General features: G+C 51.5%; 1 protein-coding gene across 1 annotated transcript in view; it reads right to left on the reverse strand.

Annotated features, from left to right (window-relative positions):
• The window catches only part of LOC108791267 (kalirin-like), a gene marked incomplete at its 5' end in the record, with an annotated part of 83784 nt that overhangs the window by 5175 nt on the left and 59244 nt on the right, over positions 1 to 19365 (reverse strand). Inside the window, 7 exons of the mRNA XM_018561701.1 lie at positions 107 to 279; positions 375 to 540; positions 1666 to 1693; positions 6586 to 6645; positions 15419 to 15565; positions 16424 to 16789; positions 17018 to 17177. Of these exons, the coding sequence (XP_018417203.1) occupies positions 107 to 279; positions 375 to 540; positions 1666 to 1693; positions 6586 to 6645; positions 15419 to 15565; positions 16424 to 16789; positions 17018 to 17177 (1100 nt within the window). The remainder of the gene's footprint in view (positions 1 to 106; positions 280 to 374; positions 541 to 1665; positions 1694 to 6585; positions 6646 to 15418; positions 15566 to 16423; positions 16790 to 17017; positions 17178 to 19365) is intronic.

Raw genomic sequence — 19365 nt, forward strand, 5'->3', positions numbered from 1 at the left:
CAATAAAGTGCCCCCTCATTAATATTTCATATGAGAAGACGGCATATAACAGGCAGCACTGACTGGCCATGGGGGGGGGGATTGGACGCCTCCACCCAGTACTGACCCGGAATCATCTGTGCTAAGTTGCCCCCTTGCCCCTGGTCCTCCCGGGTACCTTGTACTTTGATGGTGGCGGAGGTGGAGGTGCAGCCCAGCTCATTGGTCGCCACACAGGTGTAGATCCCGCTGTCCTGGGGCATCAGATTACAGATCTTCAGACGAATGTCGCCGGACTCGCTGTATGGGGGGGAGAAGGACCGACATTATGGGGTCACGTATGAAAAGAGAGGAACACTGCCGAATACACGCACACCCCGCAGATCCGGACTCACCTGGCCGTCATGATGTAAGTGCTGCTGTCACCATCCAGAATGTTCTGATCCGGCCCCTTCCACGTGATGAGCGGTTTCGGTCGGCCGCAGACCTTGCAGTGTAGGGTCACCGTGTCACCGACAACACATATGATGTCTACCAGAGTCAGGAGGAACTCCGGGGCCACTGTGAGGACCACAAACATCGATCAGTACTCGGGACCGTCCCTACCATGTAGTGCAATGTGTGAGGAGCAGCGAGCCCGAGACCCCAATGAGGCGACATCTGTCCCATAATTCCTAAATATCTGCAATAAGGGGAAGCGCTGATGGATGAATCCCGGGGATAGATCTCGCCCCAAGGGGTGAGCATGGCGTTCAGCAGAACGAGCTGCATTGCTGGGCAGGTGGGTCACTTCTACTGAAGGTTCTAAGAACTATCCAGACTGGAATAGGAAACATGGAGCTCCACACCCAGCACAGACCCAACGCAGACCCAGCGCAGACCCAACGCAGACCCAGCGCAGACCCAGCGCAGACCCAACGCAGATCCAGCGCAGACCCAACGCAAATCCAGCGCAGACCCAACGCAGACCCAGCGCAGACCCAGCGCAGACCCAGCGCAGACCCAGCGCAGACCCAGCGCAGACTCAGCGCAGACCCAGCGCAGACCCAGCGCAGACTCAGCGCAGACCCAACGCAGACCCAACGCAGACCCAACGCAGACCCAGCGCAGGAGTCCAGAGATCAGCTTCCTTCCAGGTTCTTTTCCATGTTCCTGGCCTCCCGTCTTCAGCTCAGAGCCGACAGCCAGGCAATGGGCAGCAGCAGGAGGAGGAGGATGCCGGCAGACTTGCCCCGACACACGCGAGCCGTCTCCTTAGATAACGGTTTTAGCAGAAAGGTGAACGACTATCGGGGACGGTGAAAGACCAAATTCCAGACAAACTTTCTTTGTAGTTTTGGATGTGTGGGAAAGATTTTTAGAAGCTCACTTCCTGTCCAGGTGCTCATTGCCAGCGGCCTCTGTTGCACGATATATGTGACAACACGTAGAGAACACAGCGGGAAAATGTGAAGTAGAGTTCATAGTGACGGCGGAGTGTTTCCCAGACAGGAAGTGAGGGGTCACCAAGAGGAACGCAGACCACAAACAATACCTGAAAGAGGATCTAAGTCTCACTTTCTCATCCTATCCAAATAAAATGATTTAGATCGACTTTCCCTTTAACTCCTTCAATGGCTGTTAGCTTTTAACAAATAATACATTCATGAAACTACTAAAAAATAACCTGAAACCTGAAACACTCACCCTCCTGGATGAAATTGGGATTCATGATCTAAAATTGAATCAGAAAGAAAGTCAGAAGAAAATAATACAGAAAATAATGATTATTGTCATCTATAGGAGGAGCAGAAGACGCGTCGCAGCGCCATCTAGTGTTCAGATAGAACACAGCAAGTGCTGCAACATGTCTACAAACAGTGGCGTAACCAGAGTAACGGGCGCCTGGGGCAGAACAAAATATTGCGCCCCCCCCAGTGATATGTGGGGGTGTACAGGTAAAATGAGAGCAGCTGGGACATGTCGTAATTAATTAAACTACAAGTTCCAGCATGCCCTCATTGTCCCTGTAGGCCCCACAAATATCTTCCAGGGAATAGTAACAAGCTGATTGTCAGGCTCCTGTCCTCCTTCTAAGCGGTGGAGCCGGGCCCCGATGGGGAAGGAGCCTGCCAATAAACTGGTTATCATGGCAAGTGGGCCATGATATTTATTACTTTTTAATCACCTTTTTATTGTTTTAATTTAATATTTTTTTCTTACTATTACTTTTTTTTTTAAATGTAATTCTTTTTTTAATTTTGTTTTTCCACTTAACTTTATTGCTATCACACAGGAGCTAGCTAACAAGTCCCTGCGTGATAGCATTTGGAGGTGACAGGTTCTCTTTATTGAACCCGTCACCTCCAGGGCAGGAGTTCCAGCACAGCGTTGTGCTGGAACTCCTAAGACAGCTGAGAGGGGAAGAGCACAGCACGGCACAGCACGGCTCTCCCCTCTCACTGTCTACACGGAGCGGCGGGGTTACTTTTAACCCCCGCCACTCTGCTCTCCACATCGGCCGCCAGTGAGGAGAGAGAGACTTGGTGGCAAGGGGGAGAATGGAGCCCGGAAGACGCAGCCAATGAGGAGAGAGAGGTAGGTGTGGGGGGGATGGTGGCTCAGGGAGGAGGACGGACCGGCTGCCGTTTTATTACAAGTGATCTCGGTAAACAAACAATCGGCTTCCCCACACTACATTTAGTCCGGCTTGTGCAAAGCAGGACTAAATGTAGAAAGCAACTTACCGCCCGGAACTCCGGAACTATATTCCGGGGTGTTGGGGGACTGGCTATACATAACACCAAATATTATATACAAAGTATCTTCACACCGCCAAATATCACACATACAGGATACAAAATATCGTTCATTATGTCAGCAGGAATCACTGGGGGAAAAAAAAAAACACACAAATAAGTGAAGCCGGACCTGCGCTTGGTAATTGTACCGAATGTCAGTGATAGTTGTATACTTGGATAATGAATTGGAATGACAATGATAAGTGATTTATCATCAATATAAACACAGGAGAGGATTATACTGAGAACGTATCGATGTCCAATGTTTAACCAAACCTGTCTACATTGTATAATATTGGATCATAGGAATAGTAACTTGCATTGAAGGAGAGTTTAAAGGTAGCAAGTAATAGTATCATCAAAGTATCATTGTTTCCGCCCCCTCCTGTAATAAAGTCCGCTCACTGCCGCTCTCTCTCCTTGTGCAGGGTGACTGGTCTTGTCTCCGCCCCCTCCTGTAATAAAGACCGCTCACTGCCGCTCTCTCTCCTTGTGCAGGGTGACTGGTCTTGTCTCCGCCCCCTCCTGTAATAAAGACCGCTCACTGCTGCTCTCTCTGCTTGTGCAGGGTGACTGGTCTTGTCTCCGCCCCCTCCTGTAATAAAGACCGCTCACTGCTGCTCTCTCTCCTTGTGCAGGGTGACTGGTCTTGTCTCCGCCCCCCACCTGTAATAAAGACCGGTCACTGCTGCTCTCTCCGCTTGGGCAGGGTGACTGGTCTTGTGTCAGCCCCCTCCTGTAATAGACATGTGCGATTCGTTTCGTTCCGAATCGAAATTCGGACGAATTTTCGTAAATTCGGACATTCGGATGTATCCGAATTCCGAATTACAGACATAACGAATGCAAGGGGGGAGGGATCCTGCTGGGTCCCTTCTACAGCTCTGCTTGTGTTATGTACTGCTGCTAGCCAATATCTGGGTTTGCAAAGGCATGCGGTGCACACAATGTGAATGTATATCCTTGATGGCTATTGAGGAATAAAGTATTTATAAAAGAAACTTTTCATGCCCTGAGTTCAGTTTTGAGGTGCTGCATATAAACCCAAAAAACACAAGTGGAATATATAGCAGCTTCCAGTCGCTGGATTCATTTTCTTTTTGAAAGGCTTTGTTTCCTTAACTGCACCTGGTGAGCCCGCCAGTAACACACTTCCTGTCCATAGGTGGCTACGCTCACTCACTGTACTGTATCTATAGAGGGAGCCATGGTTGTCACCCAGGATGGACTCCAAACATGTCTTCTTCTTTTTATCTCAATTAGATTGGGATGAGGTGATTAGTAGTTTACAGTAGGAAGATGAGATTGTTTGTGATTTCAGTTCAGCTCACAGGAAGTGACCAGAACCATCATTTCCTGTAGTTGCTGAAAATGTTCTTAGCCTGAAAAAAAAAGAAAACCAATGCAGCCGTCGTATCCAAGAACGGTAAGCTACATTATTGCTCTTGGACTTGGAAATCCTTCATCTAATGCTGGAAAGAAACATTTGCTAAGGGCCTGTTCACACCATATGCAGTGCGTTCCGGCCACAACGCACTGCATCGCCTTGCGGCCGGCTCGGTATTTTGTGGGGGCGTGTCTGGCCATTGAAGTGAACGGCACCGTAGCGGCCACAATGCGATCGCCCGCACGGGATCGCAAGGCACATTGTGTCTGCGGTTTCGGTGCGATCAAAATGCTACAAGCACTATTTTGATCGGACCGCAGACACAATGTGCCTTGCGATCCCGTGCGGGCGATCGCATTGCGGCCGCTACGGTGCCGTTCACTTCAATGACCAGACACGCCCCCACAAAATACCGAGCCGGCCGCAATGCAATGCAGTGCGTTGCGGCCGGAACGCACTGCATATGGTGTGAGCAGGCCCTAAACCAGAGACTTGTGGAATGTATTCCTTCCAGCGCAGACTCTCTGATGAGGTGACATCACACCGCTCACCGTATATGTTTACTGATTAGAACGTCTCTCAAAATGCTGGAAAAGTCACCAATTGTCAGGAAAATAAATGTAATACATCGGAGTAAATATGGGAAAGATTTGGTGTGTTCTGCCAATAATGGATGACGGGTGGTGCAGCAATGGGGTCAACAGATACCCAGCCACCTAGAATACACAGATCAGGATACATATGTGATAAAGTAGCACCAGGTATGGTGCTGCAGGTTACCAGTGGCACCGGGTATATGGCTCGGCAGGCTACCAGTGGCACCGGGTATGGCTCGGCAGGCTACCAGTGGCACCGGGGATGGCTCTGCAGGTTCCCAGTGGCATCGGGTATGGCTCTGCAGGTCACCAGTAGCAACGGGTATGGCTCTGCAGGTCACCAGTAGCAACGGGTATGGCTCTGCAGGTCACCAGTAGCAACGGGTATGGCTCTGCAGGTCACCAGTAGCAACGGGTATGGCTCTGCAGGTCACCAGTAGCAACGGGTATGGCTCTGCAGGTCACCAGTAGCAACGGGTATGGCTCTGCAGGTCACCAGTAGCAACGGGTATGGCTCTGCAGGTCACCAGTAGCAACGGGTATGGCTCTGCAGGTCACCAGTAGCAACGGGTATGGCTCTGCAGGTCACCAGTAGCAACGGGTATGGCTCTGCAGGTCACCAGTAGCAACGGGTATGGCTCTGCAGGTCACCAGTAGCAACGGGTATGGCTCTGCAGGTCACCAGTAGCAACGGGTATGGCTCTGCAGGTCACCAGTAGCAACGGGTATGGCTCTGCAGGTCACCAGTAGCAACGGGTATGGCTCTGCAGGTCACCAGTAGCAACGGGTATGGCTCTGCAGGTCACCAGTAGCAACGGGTATGGCTCTGCAGGTCACCAGTAGCAACGGGTATGGCTCTGCAGGTCACCAGTAGCAACGGGTATGGCTCTGCAGGTCACCAGTAGCAACGGGTATGGCTCTGCAGGTCACCAGTAGCAACGGGTATGGCTCTGCAGGTCACCAGTAGCAACGGGTATGGCTCTGCAGGTCACCAGTAGCAACGGGTATGGCTCTGCAGGTCACCAGTAGCAACGGGTATGGCTCTGCAGGTCACCAGTAGCAACGGGTATGGCTCTGCAGGTCACCAGTAGCAACGGGTATGGCTCTGCAGGTCACCAGTAGCAACGGGTATGGCTCTGCAGGTCACCAGTAGCAACGGGTATGGCTCTGCAGGTCACCAGTAGCAACGGGTATGGCTCTGCAGGTCACCAGTAGCAACGGGTATGGCTCTGCAGGTCACCAGTAGCAACGGGTATGGCTCTGCAGGTCACCAGTAGCAACGGGTATGGCTCTGCAGGTCACCAGTAGCAACGGGTATGGCTCTGCAGGTCACCAGTAGCAACGGGTATGGCTCTGCAGGTCACCAGTAGCAACGGGTATGGCTCTGCAGGTCACCAGTAGCAACGGGTATGGCTCTGCAGGTCACCAGTAGCAACGGGTATGGCTCTGCAGGTCACCAGTAGCAACGGGTATGGCTCTGCAGGTCACCAGTAGCAACGGGTATGGCTCTGCAGGTCACCAGTAGCAACGGGTATGGCTCTGCAGGTCACCAGTAGCAACGGGTATGGCTCTGCAGGTCACCAGTAGCAACGGGTATGGCTCTGCAGGTCACCAGTAGCAACGGGTATGGCTCTGCAGGTCACCAGTGGCACCGGGTATGGCTCATGCATGGCTTCAATATTTCCTGAGACACTGACCTGGAACAGGCATACATATCTGACTTTCCTTTTACATTAATGGTTGCATTCTTCATCCAGCAAAGTCCAGTGTAAGTACTAAAGCCGATGGATCAGCATGACAGCCAGTCAACTCGCATTGTTTAAAAAGTGGCAAATTGCCCTACCTCCATGCTGGCTCCGGGGTCAAAGTCATCACATTCTGATTCCTCGGAACTGTTGTGATCCTGGAGGGCGAAGGAGAGGCAAGAAGAGAAGATTAGAGAGCGGGAACAATAATGGGGCGGCTGCTGGGAGGAGGAAATGCTGAACTCTGACCCCCCCACAGAGGGAGGTCACATGACCACGAAGTACCAGATCCATCACCCTTACCTTCTCTTCTGAAGACGGACCAGCTGAAGATCTCTCACACGCGGCCCTCATAGGGAATGTTCACATTTTATGGCTGTACGGACGCACAGCAGTTTTATGAATGCCAACTGTCAACTCCAAACCAGAAATGATGCAGGTGCAGACCAGGACTGAGGTTATAAGGATCTGTTTTCATGGTCACCAGAATTTATGACTTGTAATACATTGTAACAGAGTGTGTCAAAGAGATTCCACAACTCCTCTGCAGCAGAGAGGTGATGGCCGAATTCTAGAGAGCGGAGGTTCTAGAGAGCAGAACTATGAAGAGAGCTGTATTCTAGAATGCAGGCCTCAAGAGAGTGGGACTCTGAAGAGAGCTAGGTGCTGGACAGAGGGACTCTAGACAGTCGGGATATAAAGAGCAGGGTTCTAGGAGGCAGGAATCTAGAAGGAGGGGTTCTAGGAGGCAGGAATCTAGAGGGAGGGGTTCTAGGAAGCAAGAATCGAGAAGGAGGGGTTCTAGGAGGCAGGAATCTAGAGGGAGGGGTTCTAGGAAGCAAGAATCGAGAAGGAGGGGTTCTAGGAGGCAGGAATCTAGAGGGAGGGGTTCTAGGAAGCAAGAATCGAGAAGGAGGGGTTCTAGGAGGCAGGAATCTAGAGGGAGGGGTTCTAGGAAGCAAGAATCGAGAAGGAGGGGTTCTAGGAGGCAGGAATCTAGAGGGAGGGGTTCTAGGAAGCAAGAATCGAGAAGGAGGGGTTCTAGGAGGCAGGAATCTAGAGGGAGGGGTTCTAGGAAGCAAGAATCGAGAAGGAGGGGTTCTAGGAGGCAGGAATCTAGAGGGAGGGGTTCTAGGAAGCAAGAATCGAGAAGGAGGGGTTCTAGGAGGCAGGAATCTAGAGGGAGGGGTTCTAGGAAGCAAGAATCGAGAAGGAGGGGTTCTAGGAGGCAGGAATCTAGAGGGAGGGGTTCTAGGAAGCAAGAATCGAGAAGGAGGGGTTCTAGGAGGCAGGAATCTAGAGGGAGGGGTTCTAGGAAGCAAGAATCGAGAAGGAGGGGTTCTAGGAGGCAGGAATCTAGAGGGAGGGGTTCTAGGAAGCAAGAATCGAGAAGGAGGGGTTCTAGGAGGCAGGAATCTAGAGGGAGGGGTTCTAGGAAGCAAGAATCGAGAAGGAGGGGTTCTAGGAGGCAGGAATCTAGAGGGAGGGGTTCTAGGAAGCAAGAATCGAGAAGGAGGGGTTCTAGGAGGCAGGAATCTAGAGGGAGGGGTTCTAGGAAGCAAGAATCGAGAAGGAGGGGTTCTAGGAGGCAGGAATCTAGAGGGAGGGGTTCTAGGAAGCAAGAATCGAGAAGGAGGGGTTCTAGGAGGCAGGAATCTAGAGGGAGGGGTTCTAGGAAGCAAGAATCGAGAAGGAGGGGTTCTAGGAGGCAGGAATCTAGAGGGAGGGGTTCTAGGAAGCAAGAATCGAGAAGGAGGGGTTCTAGGAGGCAGGAATCTAGAGGGAGGGGTTCTAGGAAGCAAGAATCGAGAAGGAGGGGTTCTAGGAGGCAGGAATCTAGAGGGAGGGGTTCTAGGAAGCAAGAATCGAGAAGGAGGGGTTCTAGGAGGCAGGAATCTAGAGGGAGGGGTTCTAGGAAGCAAGAATCGAGAAGGAGGGGTTCTAGGAGGCAGGAATCTAGAGGGAGGGGTTCTAGGAAGCAAGAATCGAGAAGGAGGGGTTCTAGGAGGCAGGAATCTAGAGGGAGGGGTTCTAGGAAGCAAGAATCGAGAAGGAGGGGTTCTAGGAGGCAGGAATCTAGAGGGAGGGGTTCTAGGAAGCAAGAATCGAGAAGGAGGGGTTCTAGGAGGCAGGAATCTAGAGGGAGGGGTTCTAGGAAGCAAGAATCGAGAAGGAGGGGTTCTAGGAGGCAGGAATCTAGAGGGAGGGGTTCTAGGAAGCAAGAATCGAGAAGGAGGGGTTCTAGGAGGCAGGAATCTAGAGGGAGGGGTTCTAGGAAGCAAGAATCGAGAAGGAGGGGTTCTAGGAGGCAGGAATCTAGAGGGAGGGGTTCTAGGAAGCAAGAATCGAGAAGGAGGGGTTCTAGGAGGCAGGAATCTAGAGGGAGGGGTTCTAGGAAGCAAGAATCGAGAAGGAGGGGTTCTAGGAGGCAGGAATCTAGAGGGAGGGGTTCTAGGAAGCAAGAATCGAGAAGGAGGGGTTCTAGGAGGCAGGAATCTAGAGGGAGGGGTTCTAGGAAGCAAGAATCGAGAAGGAGGGGTTCTAGGAGGCAGGAATCTAGAGGGAGGGGTTCTAGGAAGCAGGAATCTAGGGGGAGGGGTTCTAGGACGCAGGAATCTTGGGGGAGGGGTTCTAGGAGGCAGGAATCTAGAAGGTGCGACTCTAGCGAGCAGGACTCTGAAGACAGTTGGGTTCCAGAGAATGGGACTCTACAGAGTGGGACTCAGAACCCTGCTCTCTAGGACCCAGCTTTCTTCAGACGGAAGGAGGGGCAGAATGGAAGCCATTGAATACACACAGATAAGATTTCTAGGAGTGTGATCCGGATTTACATCACAATTATGTTGTTTTTGCTCTACATTTGAAGAGTTTTAAGCTGCAATTTAACCAGAATTTTCAGCCTTTTGCTGGGACAACGTGTTGGAACTCGTCACCGGTCACGTATTTGCCCCGACAACATAACACAAGGGGGCAAAACCACGCACATTGCCCCTAATAATGGCAGCACTTCCTCTGCACTGACAGACACCTGAGGTCAGGGAAATGTGTGAAGATTTTTTACCCCACTCGCTCCGGGGATGTCAATCATTGTCCAGCAGCTCCGTCCTCACCCAAAGCCTCAGAAGAGTAATACGCTCTGTGCGATGGCCGCCATTGTGAGCAAAGTAGGTCGGGGGAAGGGTTATACCGCTCCATGTGGGGGACACAGACTTCCAACTGGTTGTCATCATTTGTGAAGACGACAAATTTTCCGGAAATTGTAAATAAGTGTATGAGATCGTACTTAGAGCTTCGTCTATGAAAATGACCAACGTTGTTGTGCAGGCAGGTTACTTATAAAGTAGAGTCACCAGGCAGGGCGCTCTACCCTTCCAACATAATGAGCGCTGAATACTCCCTCATAGCGGTGTCAATGAATGATATATTACATGTGTGGGATCAGGATCCGGGCCGGATTTCCCACAAGGCCAACCAAGGCCCAGCCCTGGGGCAGCAGGGAGTAGAGGGGCAGCGGGGAGTAGAGGGGCAGCGGGGAGTAGAGGGGCAGCGGGGAGTAGAGGGGCAGCAGGGAGTAGAGGGGCAGCAGGAGTGTTGCATTCCTATATCCCGATGCCTAGGACATGCAGTTCCGGGCGCCGGGCGGGTAATTGTTTTCTACATTTAGCCCGGCTTTGGGCGAGCAGAGCTAAAAGTACAGCAGCGGAAGCCACCGCTTGTTTTGTACGATGTCGCCAAGATCAACTTGTATGCAGCCTGCAGGTCTGCCATTCTCCATTGGGGTTTGGCGGGTAAGGGGGGCACATTGAGGAACCTGGTCTTGGGGCAGCAGAGAGAGTAAATCTGGCCCTGATCAGGATCAGTGTGTAAGATGCATCAATCCAACACATCATCCAATCCAACGCACTTCTATGATGAGCGTCCTCTCATGACGCAACGACTTTTATATCCTGCCCTACTGACAACTATGGAGCGGGAATAGGGGGGGGACAACACAGGGGCCTCACCTAGGAAATTCCTCCAACACATTTAACAACATGACACGCAAACACTGAACGCAAAGGGCGACATTTAGAAAAAGTGAAGGACGCCTTTTCGTGTCTCAAAATTGTTCAAAATTTTACCAAATTTCCCATCAACTCAGCAGCCAGGACTGGACGGAGCTGCCAATTGAAAGACATTTATAGAGACTGACAAATGCTCGATCCATTTTTGTATGTCGGTTCCAGTCCAACTTATTCCGCCATCGGAAAGATGAGACGGCAAAAATGTAACAACAGTAATCAAAGTGGCCGAGATTTTGTTTTCTTTATTTGCACCGATTTCTAAAAGCTCAGCGTCTCCACTCTAATAAATATCACCCACAATGACAGTCCTGTACACACCATGGACGCGCATATCTAACGTTTCCAAAAAATGAGCAGTTTTAAAATGAATTGAAAAAACATTAAATGCATACACGCAAAAGGTTGGACTTGATGGACTTGTGTCTTTGTTCAATCTCAAATACTATGTAACCATTGTTCCTAAAAAAGGATTTGATTGCATCGCATGAGAACACGTTTCATGATTTAAAGGAGAACTATGGGGTCAGGGCTTTTCCCCATAGTTCTCCTTAGGGTAACGGGAGGACACAAACTAGCGTCCTCCCGTCACCCTAGGCTCAGTATATAGGGAGCTACAGCTCGCGGTATACTGAGACGCCGCAGCAGATCCCGACATAGATGTCTGGATCCGCCCAGCTGCGTGAGTGACAGCTGGCTCTGCCTATCTAGAGGCAGAGCCAGCTGTGCCCGCCCCCTCCCCCGTCCGTTCCGCCAGTCAGCGCTGGAGGATCGGAGCGGGGAATTCCAGCCCCTCCCCCTGTCACGGCAGAGAGCTGTGACAGGATCGAGAGGTGAGCGGGCGCCGGTATGTGTTCGCTCACCTCCCGATCTACTGAGCCGACCTGTGACAGTCTCATTTTCGCAGGTCGGCTAGAACTATGAGGTGAGTGAAAAGCACTCCCCCCCCTCCCCCCTCATAGTTCTCCTTTAATATAGAAGAGTCCGTGGCATCTCCAGGCTGGGAATGTGGCACCATAGGGACTAAAGGGGGAGAGGAGGGAAGAGCCACCACCGGGCCCCATGGCTGTGGTCTCTTTCTACCTCACTGCTGCAGTAGAAGATTCATCGTCCGGTTATGTTTATTATCTAGAAAAGACTTTAATGACTCTAAAATGTGAGAGGATTTTGGAGAGTTTAGATATTGAGGTATCAGGCGGGGCCTAGGACACATATTAGACGTCCCGGCCCTGAAATCTGACACTATTTTTGGGTGAAGACACAGTTAGGTTGGTAATATAACAATGGTGACAGTTGTGTATGAATGGATGGAAACTATCACCTAGATCTGCTCTCTGGGTGTTGCTGGTCAGAGTTCAGTATTAGGTGACTAGGAGGTACCATTTCTGCACACCCGCTGTGCCCATTATGAGGGGCCCCCACCATCCCTGTGCTGAGTTCCCGGGTCTGTACACCGGCTGTGCCCATTATGAGGGGCTCCCCCCACCCCTGTGCTGAGTTCCCGGGTCTGTACACCCGCTGTGCCCATTATGAGGAGCTCCTCCCATCCCTGTGCTGAGTTCCCGGGTCTGTACACCCGCTGTGCCCATTATGAGGAGCTCCCACCATCCCTGTGCTGAGTTCCCGGGTCTGTACACCCGCTGTGCCCATTATGAGGAGCTCCCACCACCCCTGTGCTGAGTTCCCGGGTCTGTACCCCCGCTGTGCCCATTATGAGGGTCTCCCACCATTTCCCCAATCTTATATCATGGAGAATGGAAAATGTTGCAGCATTATAATCTAGGCAGGAATGTCATAGTCTCCAAAGAGAAGAGCTGGAGATTGAATGACATATCTGTACTTTGTACTACAAGTGATACATTTGGTCTCTTTGTTTCAGGACGAGCAGGAACAGAGCCGGGAACTATGGTGGGGGAGATCTCTCCATTTTATTTTCCCAGAGATGTATGAAGCCAGGGGCTCACTATGACCACCAGACTCCATGGACCTGTCAGGACAGATATATGAGCTCCACCACTGCTGGCTTGTTATGAGGTTGCAGGGCTGCCAAGAATCAGGAAGGAGCACACAGGTTGGGTGACACCCGATAAGAACACGCTTGTTCCAGGTCAGTGGTGTACCCAGCAGCGATGGAAAGATAATGGACCTGGAGCATGCGCCCCCAAAACAAGTCAGCAATGGCAGCTCCATTATTCCCACCCTGACTGATGCCTGTAATGGGTACTCGGAAGGGTCACAATGGAGGCTGTCGGGTTCCTTCCAGGATAGAACAGACAAACGTTCTGCCCATTCACAGATGGGTCGAAGGCATTTTCCCATCTCATACCTCACTGGTCCTCCATGACTGGACCCCTTGTTGGGTAGGTTGGTTTTTGGACTCGAGATTCATCATTTCTTTGAGAACATTTTGACATTTTTGGTGCTATGGGATTTCTAGACGTCATTAGAACGACCATTTTGGGTCCAGTGATTCAGAGATGTATGCTGGACTACGAGGAGATAGGACAGACCGAGGGGGATACACTGCGTCAGAGAAATAACCTTTGGCCCCGTTATTTATGGGATTTCGCAGGAAATGCTTCGGCAGTAACTTCCTGCAGGCGAAAAATTCATTTCTATCCCAATTATTTTTTTTCAGTCGGGACTGGCTGGAACAAACATGTTTGACATGCACGATGCTGGATGCTGCAGAGGACGGGGAGGACTTTGGCGGAACAAGCGGTAACATCCCATGCGCCCAGCACACGGACACACTCACACACAAGCACATGCGCAGGACAGTTAATGGAACGTTTTGGCGGACAAACTTCAAAAATGGCAAACAAGCTCTTCACTTCAACAGGCTGCAGTTAGTGGAGGACACACGAGGGGAGGCCGGTGACAATCTGCACCACTGTGACATGGACCGATCGGGACACAGAGGGGGACAGAGAATGACGAGTGATGCAGACACGAGACCAGGGACTTCTACAACCTACACCTGAACCCCGATACCTGCAGAGAACCTTTATCAGGGCAGCTGACATCCTACACAATGCAGAACCTAAAGGATATCTAAACCCAAATGTCATATATTGCAGCTTACCTGTCCTTAGACGTGGTGACTGCACCTCTCCCCCATACCTTCCAGTCCTTAGATGGGATGGCTGCACCTCTCCCACCCGTCTTCCAGTCCTTAGACGTGGTGGCTGCACCTCTCCCTCCTACCTTCCAGTCCTTAGATGGGATGGCTGCACCTCTCCCCCATACCTTCCAGTCCTTAGACGTGGTGGGTGCGCGCCTCTACCCCCCAGTCTTCCAGTCCTTAGATGGGATGGCTGCACCTCTCCCCCCCGTCTTCCAGTCCTTAGATGGGATGGCTGCACCTCTCCCCCCCGTCTTCCAGTCCTTAGATGTGGTGGGTGCGCCTCTCCCCCCCCCGTCTTCCAGTCCTTAGATGGGATGGCTGCACCTCTCCTCCCCTGTCTTCCAGTCTTTAGATGTGGTGGGTGCGCCTCTCCCCCCCCCGTCTTCCAGTCCTTAGATGTGGTGGCTGCACCCCCTCCCACCCCTAATTACAGGCCACGCCCACTCATGCTTCAGATCACCATACTGAATTCCTTAATGATTTGTTGAGCATGTGCAGCAAGAGGTCCAAGATACAGGACAATATATAGGACAATTCGGCCCCTATGTGAGTGTTGTCACCGCAGGACAGGAGGTGTGTTACTGGCAGGATCACCATAATGAATTCCTTATTGAGTTGTAAAGCATGTGGTGAAGTAAAGGTGACACTGTGACCTTGAGCCATCTCCCGAGACATGGCTTAATCAGGACTGAGGTCCAAGATACGGGACAAATCCAGGACAGTCGGCCACCAGCGCTGATTGGCGGAACGGACGGGGGAGTGTACAGCTTCTGCCTCTAGATAGGCAGCGCCAGCTGTCACTCACGCAGCTGGGCGGATCCAGACATCGATGTCGGGATCTGCTGCGGCGTCTCAGTATACCGCGAGCTGTAGCTCCCTATATACCGAGCTTAGGGTGACGGGAGGACGCTAGTTTGTGTCCTCCCGCGACCCTAACGAGAACTATGGGGAAAAGCCTTAACCCCATAGTTCTCCTTTAAAAAGGGAACCTGTCACAACGCTAAATAGGGTTTTTGTGAGATGCGTCAGACAAAGGCCGCCATTCTCAGACCCCCAGACCATGTATTAGAGGCGGGAAGTGAAGCGGTGACTCTCTCCCGGAGCACACGGCTTGGGGATCGGAGAACTTTCATCGGACGCTGAAGCTGCAAAACATCTTTATTTTTAGAATATCCGTCACAAAAAAAAAAGTATAACTCTGAGTTGTGTCCAGCTATTGGATGGAGAGCCATTAGAAGGGGGGGAGGAGTCACATATTTGCATATGCTAATTATTTTATATTGATGTAAACTGCGCCTGGCCCTCAGACATCCATACACTACAGCAGGGGTCTCAAACCTCCGGCCCTCCAGCTGTGGGGTGGAACTACAAATCCCACGAGGCATTGCAAGATTCTCACAGCCACGACTCCCGGAGAGAGAGATGCATCACGGGATTTGTAGTTTCACCCCACAGCTGGAGGGCCGGCGGTTTGAGCCCCTCCCCCCCGCACTACAGGGACAATCATTCTGTATCAGGTTTTATCTCTAGACCTGGACGTTAAACCCGGAATGTCAGCGGACAGGCCGATCGGCATGCAGAGCGGAGTCGGCTGCTCGTACCGGATGCAAAATATCAAAATTAAACAACAGTGCCAGATGAGCGCCATGCAAACTCCTGCGGAAATGAAATAAGAAAACAACAAAACAAATGCGATAACACCTGCGTCCCGCAGGACGCGCGCCGCGTCGGGTGATCTAGCACCTTACTCACTTTCACCTTGCTGCCCAGACCCTCCACGCTTTTACACTGGCCGTTGGGCTCCTTGCCGTCCCGTTTCCTCATGCGGAGAGTGTGCCAAGAGCATGACTTCCTGTTGTACCAAAAAACGCACCAATCAAAACGGCAGAACTGAAATGAGAGGGGCAGCTAGGCCGGCGTTCCGCACAGGGCAGGGATCCTAATAAAGAACATCTGAAGACATTTCAGGCCGCACACACGCCATGCAAGTGTTAGCAGTTATGAACAGCAAACCGGAATGCTTGGAACCCAACCGGAGAAGAACATGGGCGGGGTTTAATGACAGAGAGTCACCTACGCACATACAATGTACCGGGGGTAGCCAAACGTCGGCCCTCCAGCTGTGGCTGCCACAGTCTTCAATGCCTAATGTAGGGGCGTCAAACTCAATTTAATTGTGGGCCGCATCAACATTATGGTTTCCCTCAAAAGGGCCTGTAAGGGCTCAGTCACACTAGATGCTGTGCGTTCCGTGCCGATTTTGGCCGGAACGCACTGCCTCGCACACTTTTTAGTGGGGCAGGAGGGGGCGTGGCGCAGTAGCCACGCCCTCCGGCCGCAATGCGATCCGCCGCGCGGGCTCGCAAGTCACGTCCCGTGCCTGCGGTCTGATCCTGTGCGGTGCGATCAAAATGCTACATGCACCATTTTGAACGCACCCCACAGGACCGGATGCACAATGTGCTTTGCGATACTGTGAGGCGGATCGCATTGCGGCCGGAGGGCGTGGCTACGGCGCCATTCACTTGAGTGGCCCGCCACGCCCCCTCCTGCCCCACTAAAAAGTGAGCCGGCTCAGTCAGTGTGACTGAGCCCTAAGACAATATAAATGTATCGAATCTTTATCACAATTGTCCCTGCGTTCCATTATCACGGGTTTTAGTAAATAACTTAATACCGAGATCTAAAAGTAGAAGTCTAGGAAATGGCCCGGTGGGCCGGCTTCGGCCCCTGGGCCTTGAGTCTGACACATGCGGCCTCATGGAATGGCGAGAGGGCGGAGGTTTGGCTACCCCCTGCAATATACAGATCTGGAGGGATGCTGTCCGTGCCCATTACAGCACCCTGTAGATTGTCTGGAGGGATGCTGTCAGTGCCCATTACAGCACCCAGTAGATTGTCTGGAGGGATGCTGTCAGTGCCCATTACAGCACCCTGTAGATTGTCTGGAGGGATGCTGTCAGTGCCCATTACAGCACCCTGTAGATTGTCTGGAGGGATGCTGTCAGTGCCCATTACAGCACCCTGTAGATTGTCTGGAGGGATGCTGTCAGTGCCCATTACAGCACCCTGTAGATTGTCTGGAGGGATGCTGTCAGTGCCCATTACAGCACCCTGTAGATTGATCCCAATTTTACAGCTCGAAGGACATGGCTCCAACATCCGATAACCCACACAAGTGTGTAACAAAAGCTCCAATCTGATTGGACGCCCGCACATTATAGGATGTTATTGTCCATGGCAATGTTATGGTACCGGGTGCTGCCAGAGAATGTTACACCTAAATTGTTGGAGACGCTGTCTCTGATCTTCTGGGGGGGGGGGGGGTCTTCAGCATTTCACCCCCAGCTCAGACACAAAGTGGCCCTCCAGCGGGTGCGGAACTACGGAACCCAGCGTGCCGCTTGACCTGCTGGGACTTATAGTTTCCGCAGCCGCTGTAAAGTCACATGTTATTAAGCCTCTGATTCGCTGAGCCGCTGTGATCACATGATTAACAGCACTGAAGAGATTGAACACACGGTAATCTTATAGCACGCTTGTGCCGGTAGAGTGCAGAGCGATAATACATCTTATTCAGCATTTCTTCTCCACCTGAGACGAGGAACATTCTCCAACTCCGACATCAAATTCTTTATACATTGTAAGACATATAGAGGAGTAAAACATTCAAAGGGAACCTGTACTGACAAATATATGGAGTCTGCCGCTGGTCTTCTGACAATGCCGGCTGCCTGGCTGCCACGCTGACGCACTTCAGTGTTTGGTGGGTGAGGAGCGCGGAGTCGTCACAAAGCTGAAGCATTTATTACCTTACTAGTACAGCAAATACGGGTCTCGCCAACATGCTCCGGGGGGTTTAGGAGAACCCACTTCTTCAGGGGGGCTCGAAAATGATTAGTTTTTGGTCCAATCAGTGACTGTAGCAGTTGTTGCTCCAATCTGCGGCTGTGTGTCAAACTCCAGAGACTGTCCGCAAGACCCGATCACAGACCGGTCCGGGACCAGCAGTAACATGAAATCAAGTACAACCAACACATCTTCCAACATCCTCACCAAAGACACTAAGCTAAATTAGCTAAATTACTCATCCACTCCCTTATTATCTCTCGTCTTGACTACTGCAACTCCCTCCTCATTGGCCGACCTCTACACAGGCTCCTCCCCCTTCAGTCTATCATGAGTGGAGCTGCTAGACTCATTCACCTAACTAACCGCTCAGTGTCTGCAACCTCCCTCTGCCAATCCCTCCACTGGCTTCCATCCCCCGCCCCCCTCTGCCATTCCCTAACCACTGGCCTCCACTCGCCCAAAGGATAAAATTCAAAATATTAACAATCACCTATAAAGCTCCACAACTCCGCCCCCGGCTAGATCTCCAACCTTGTCTCAAAGTATCACCCTAACCGTCCCCTCCGCTCTTCCCAAGACCTCCTGCTTTCCAGCTCCGTCATCATCTCCTCCCATACTCGCCTCCAGGACTTCTCTAGAGTCTCTCCCATCCTCTGGAATTCTTTACCCCGACCTGTCCGTCTATCTCCCACCTTGACTGCCTTTAGGCGATCCCTTAAGACTCATCTCTTCAGGGAAGCCGATCCCGCCTCAACCTGACCGCTCAGACAATTCACAATTCACAGCTCCCTCCTCATGTATCACTGGCCCCTCCCCTTTTAGATTGTAAGCCCTCAGGGGCAGGGCCCTCCTTACCATCTTGTCTTGATTTGTATTGTGACTGTAATGTCTTCCTTACATTGTAAAGCGCTGCGCACACTGCGCTCTATAAATACTATGTAATAATAATCTTATAAACCTCCTTCTTCAGAGCTCTGCTGGTTTTGGTCCAGTTGGAGAGCTGGGTTTATTGATGCCCTGGATCTGCTTGGAGAGCGTCTCTGTTCCTAGCACGCAGACACCATTTGGAGACTGCTCCAGTCCTGAAGAAGCGGGTGCCCCGAAAAATCCCCGAAACACGTTGGCCTGACTTGTATCCTGTAAATAAACAAAGCAAAATTCTGCCCATCTGAGCACCTTCAGACTCTTGCCCACCACACACCAACACTACACGCGTGTGCGTTCCTTTACACCCATTGGCCACCTGTATACTTAGGCAGCCAGAGGAGGATCCTCTCATGTGGTTTGTCCCATTCACCTCGCATCCCCACACCTCATACTCTATACAGATGCTGATCCACCGCCTCTAATACTATATTCATTACTCTGGGAAGAGGATGCAGATCAGCCGTTCACCTTGACTTTACTTGCTACATGCTGGTTCAGGATCAGCGACTCGGAAACCAATGGAAAGTAGAAGCGGCCAGGCAGGCGGCGCGGAAATCCCCGCTGGCAGACTCTGTGTTTTCATCAGCAGAAGTTTCTTTTTTTTGGGGGTATTATTTACACACATTATCCGTCTTCACACCGACAGCGATTCAACCTTCGTAGACTTCCCTTCATAAAACACCGCGAGGTGCAAATCACCCCAATATGTCTACAAATCCACTTCCGGGTGGAGGTATTGCTTTCTTTTTAAGGGGTGACTGGAATCTTCCTTTAAAATGTAAGTCAGCATTGGGCAGAACCAGAGTCCCTGGGCGTTGGCAGTCTGTTTGTGCTGTTGGTTGCGGTGCCAGGAAAGAGCAGCAGGGATCACTGGGGTTAAAGGTCAAGACTTGGCTCATGGGTCAAGTTTC

This window comes from Nanorana parkeri, unplaced genomic scaffold (assembly GCF_000935625.1).
Source record: "Nanorana parkeri isolate BGI_ZX_2015 unplaced genomic scaffold, ASM93562v1 scaffold538, whole genome shotgun sequence".
Classification (NCBI taxonomy): domain Eukaryota; kingdom Metazoa; phylum Chordata; class Amphibia; order Anura; family Dicroglossidae; genus Nanorana; species Nanorana parkeri.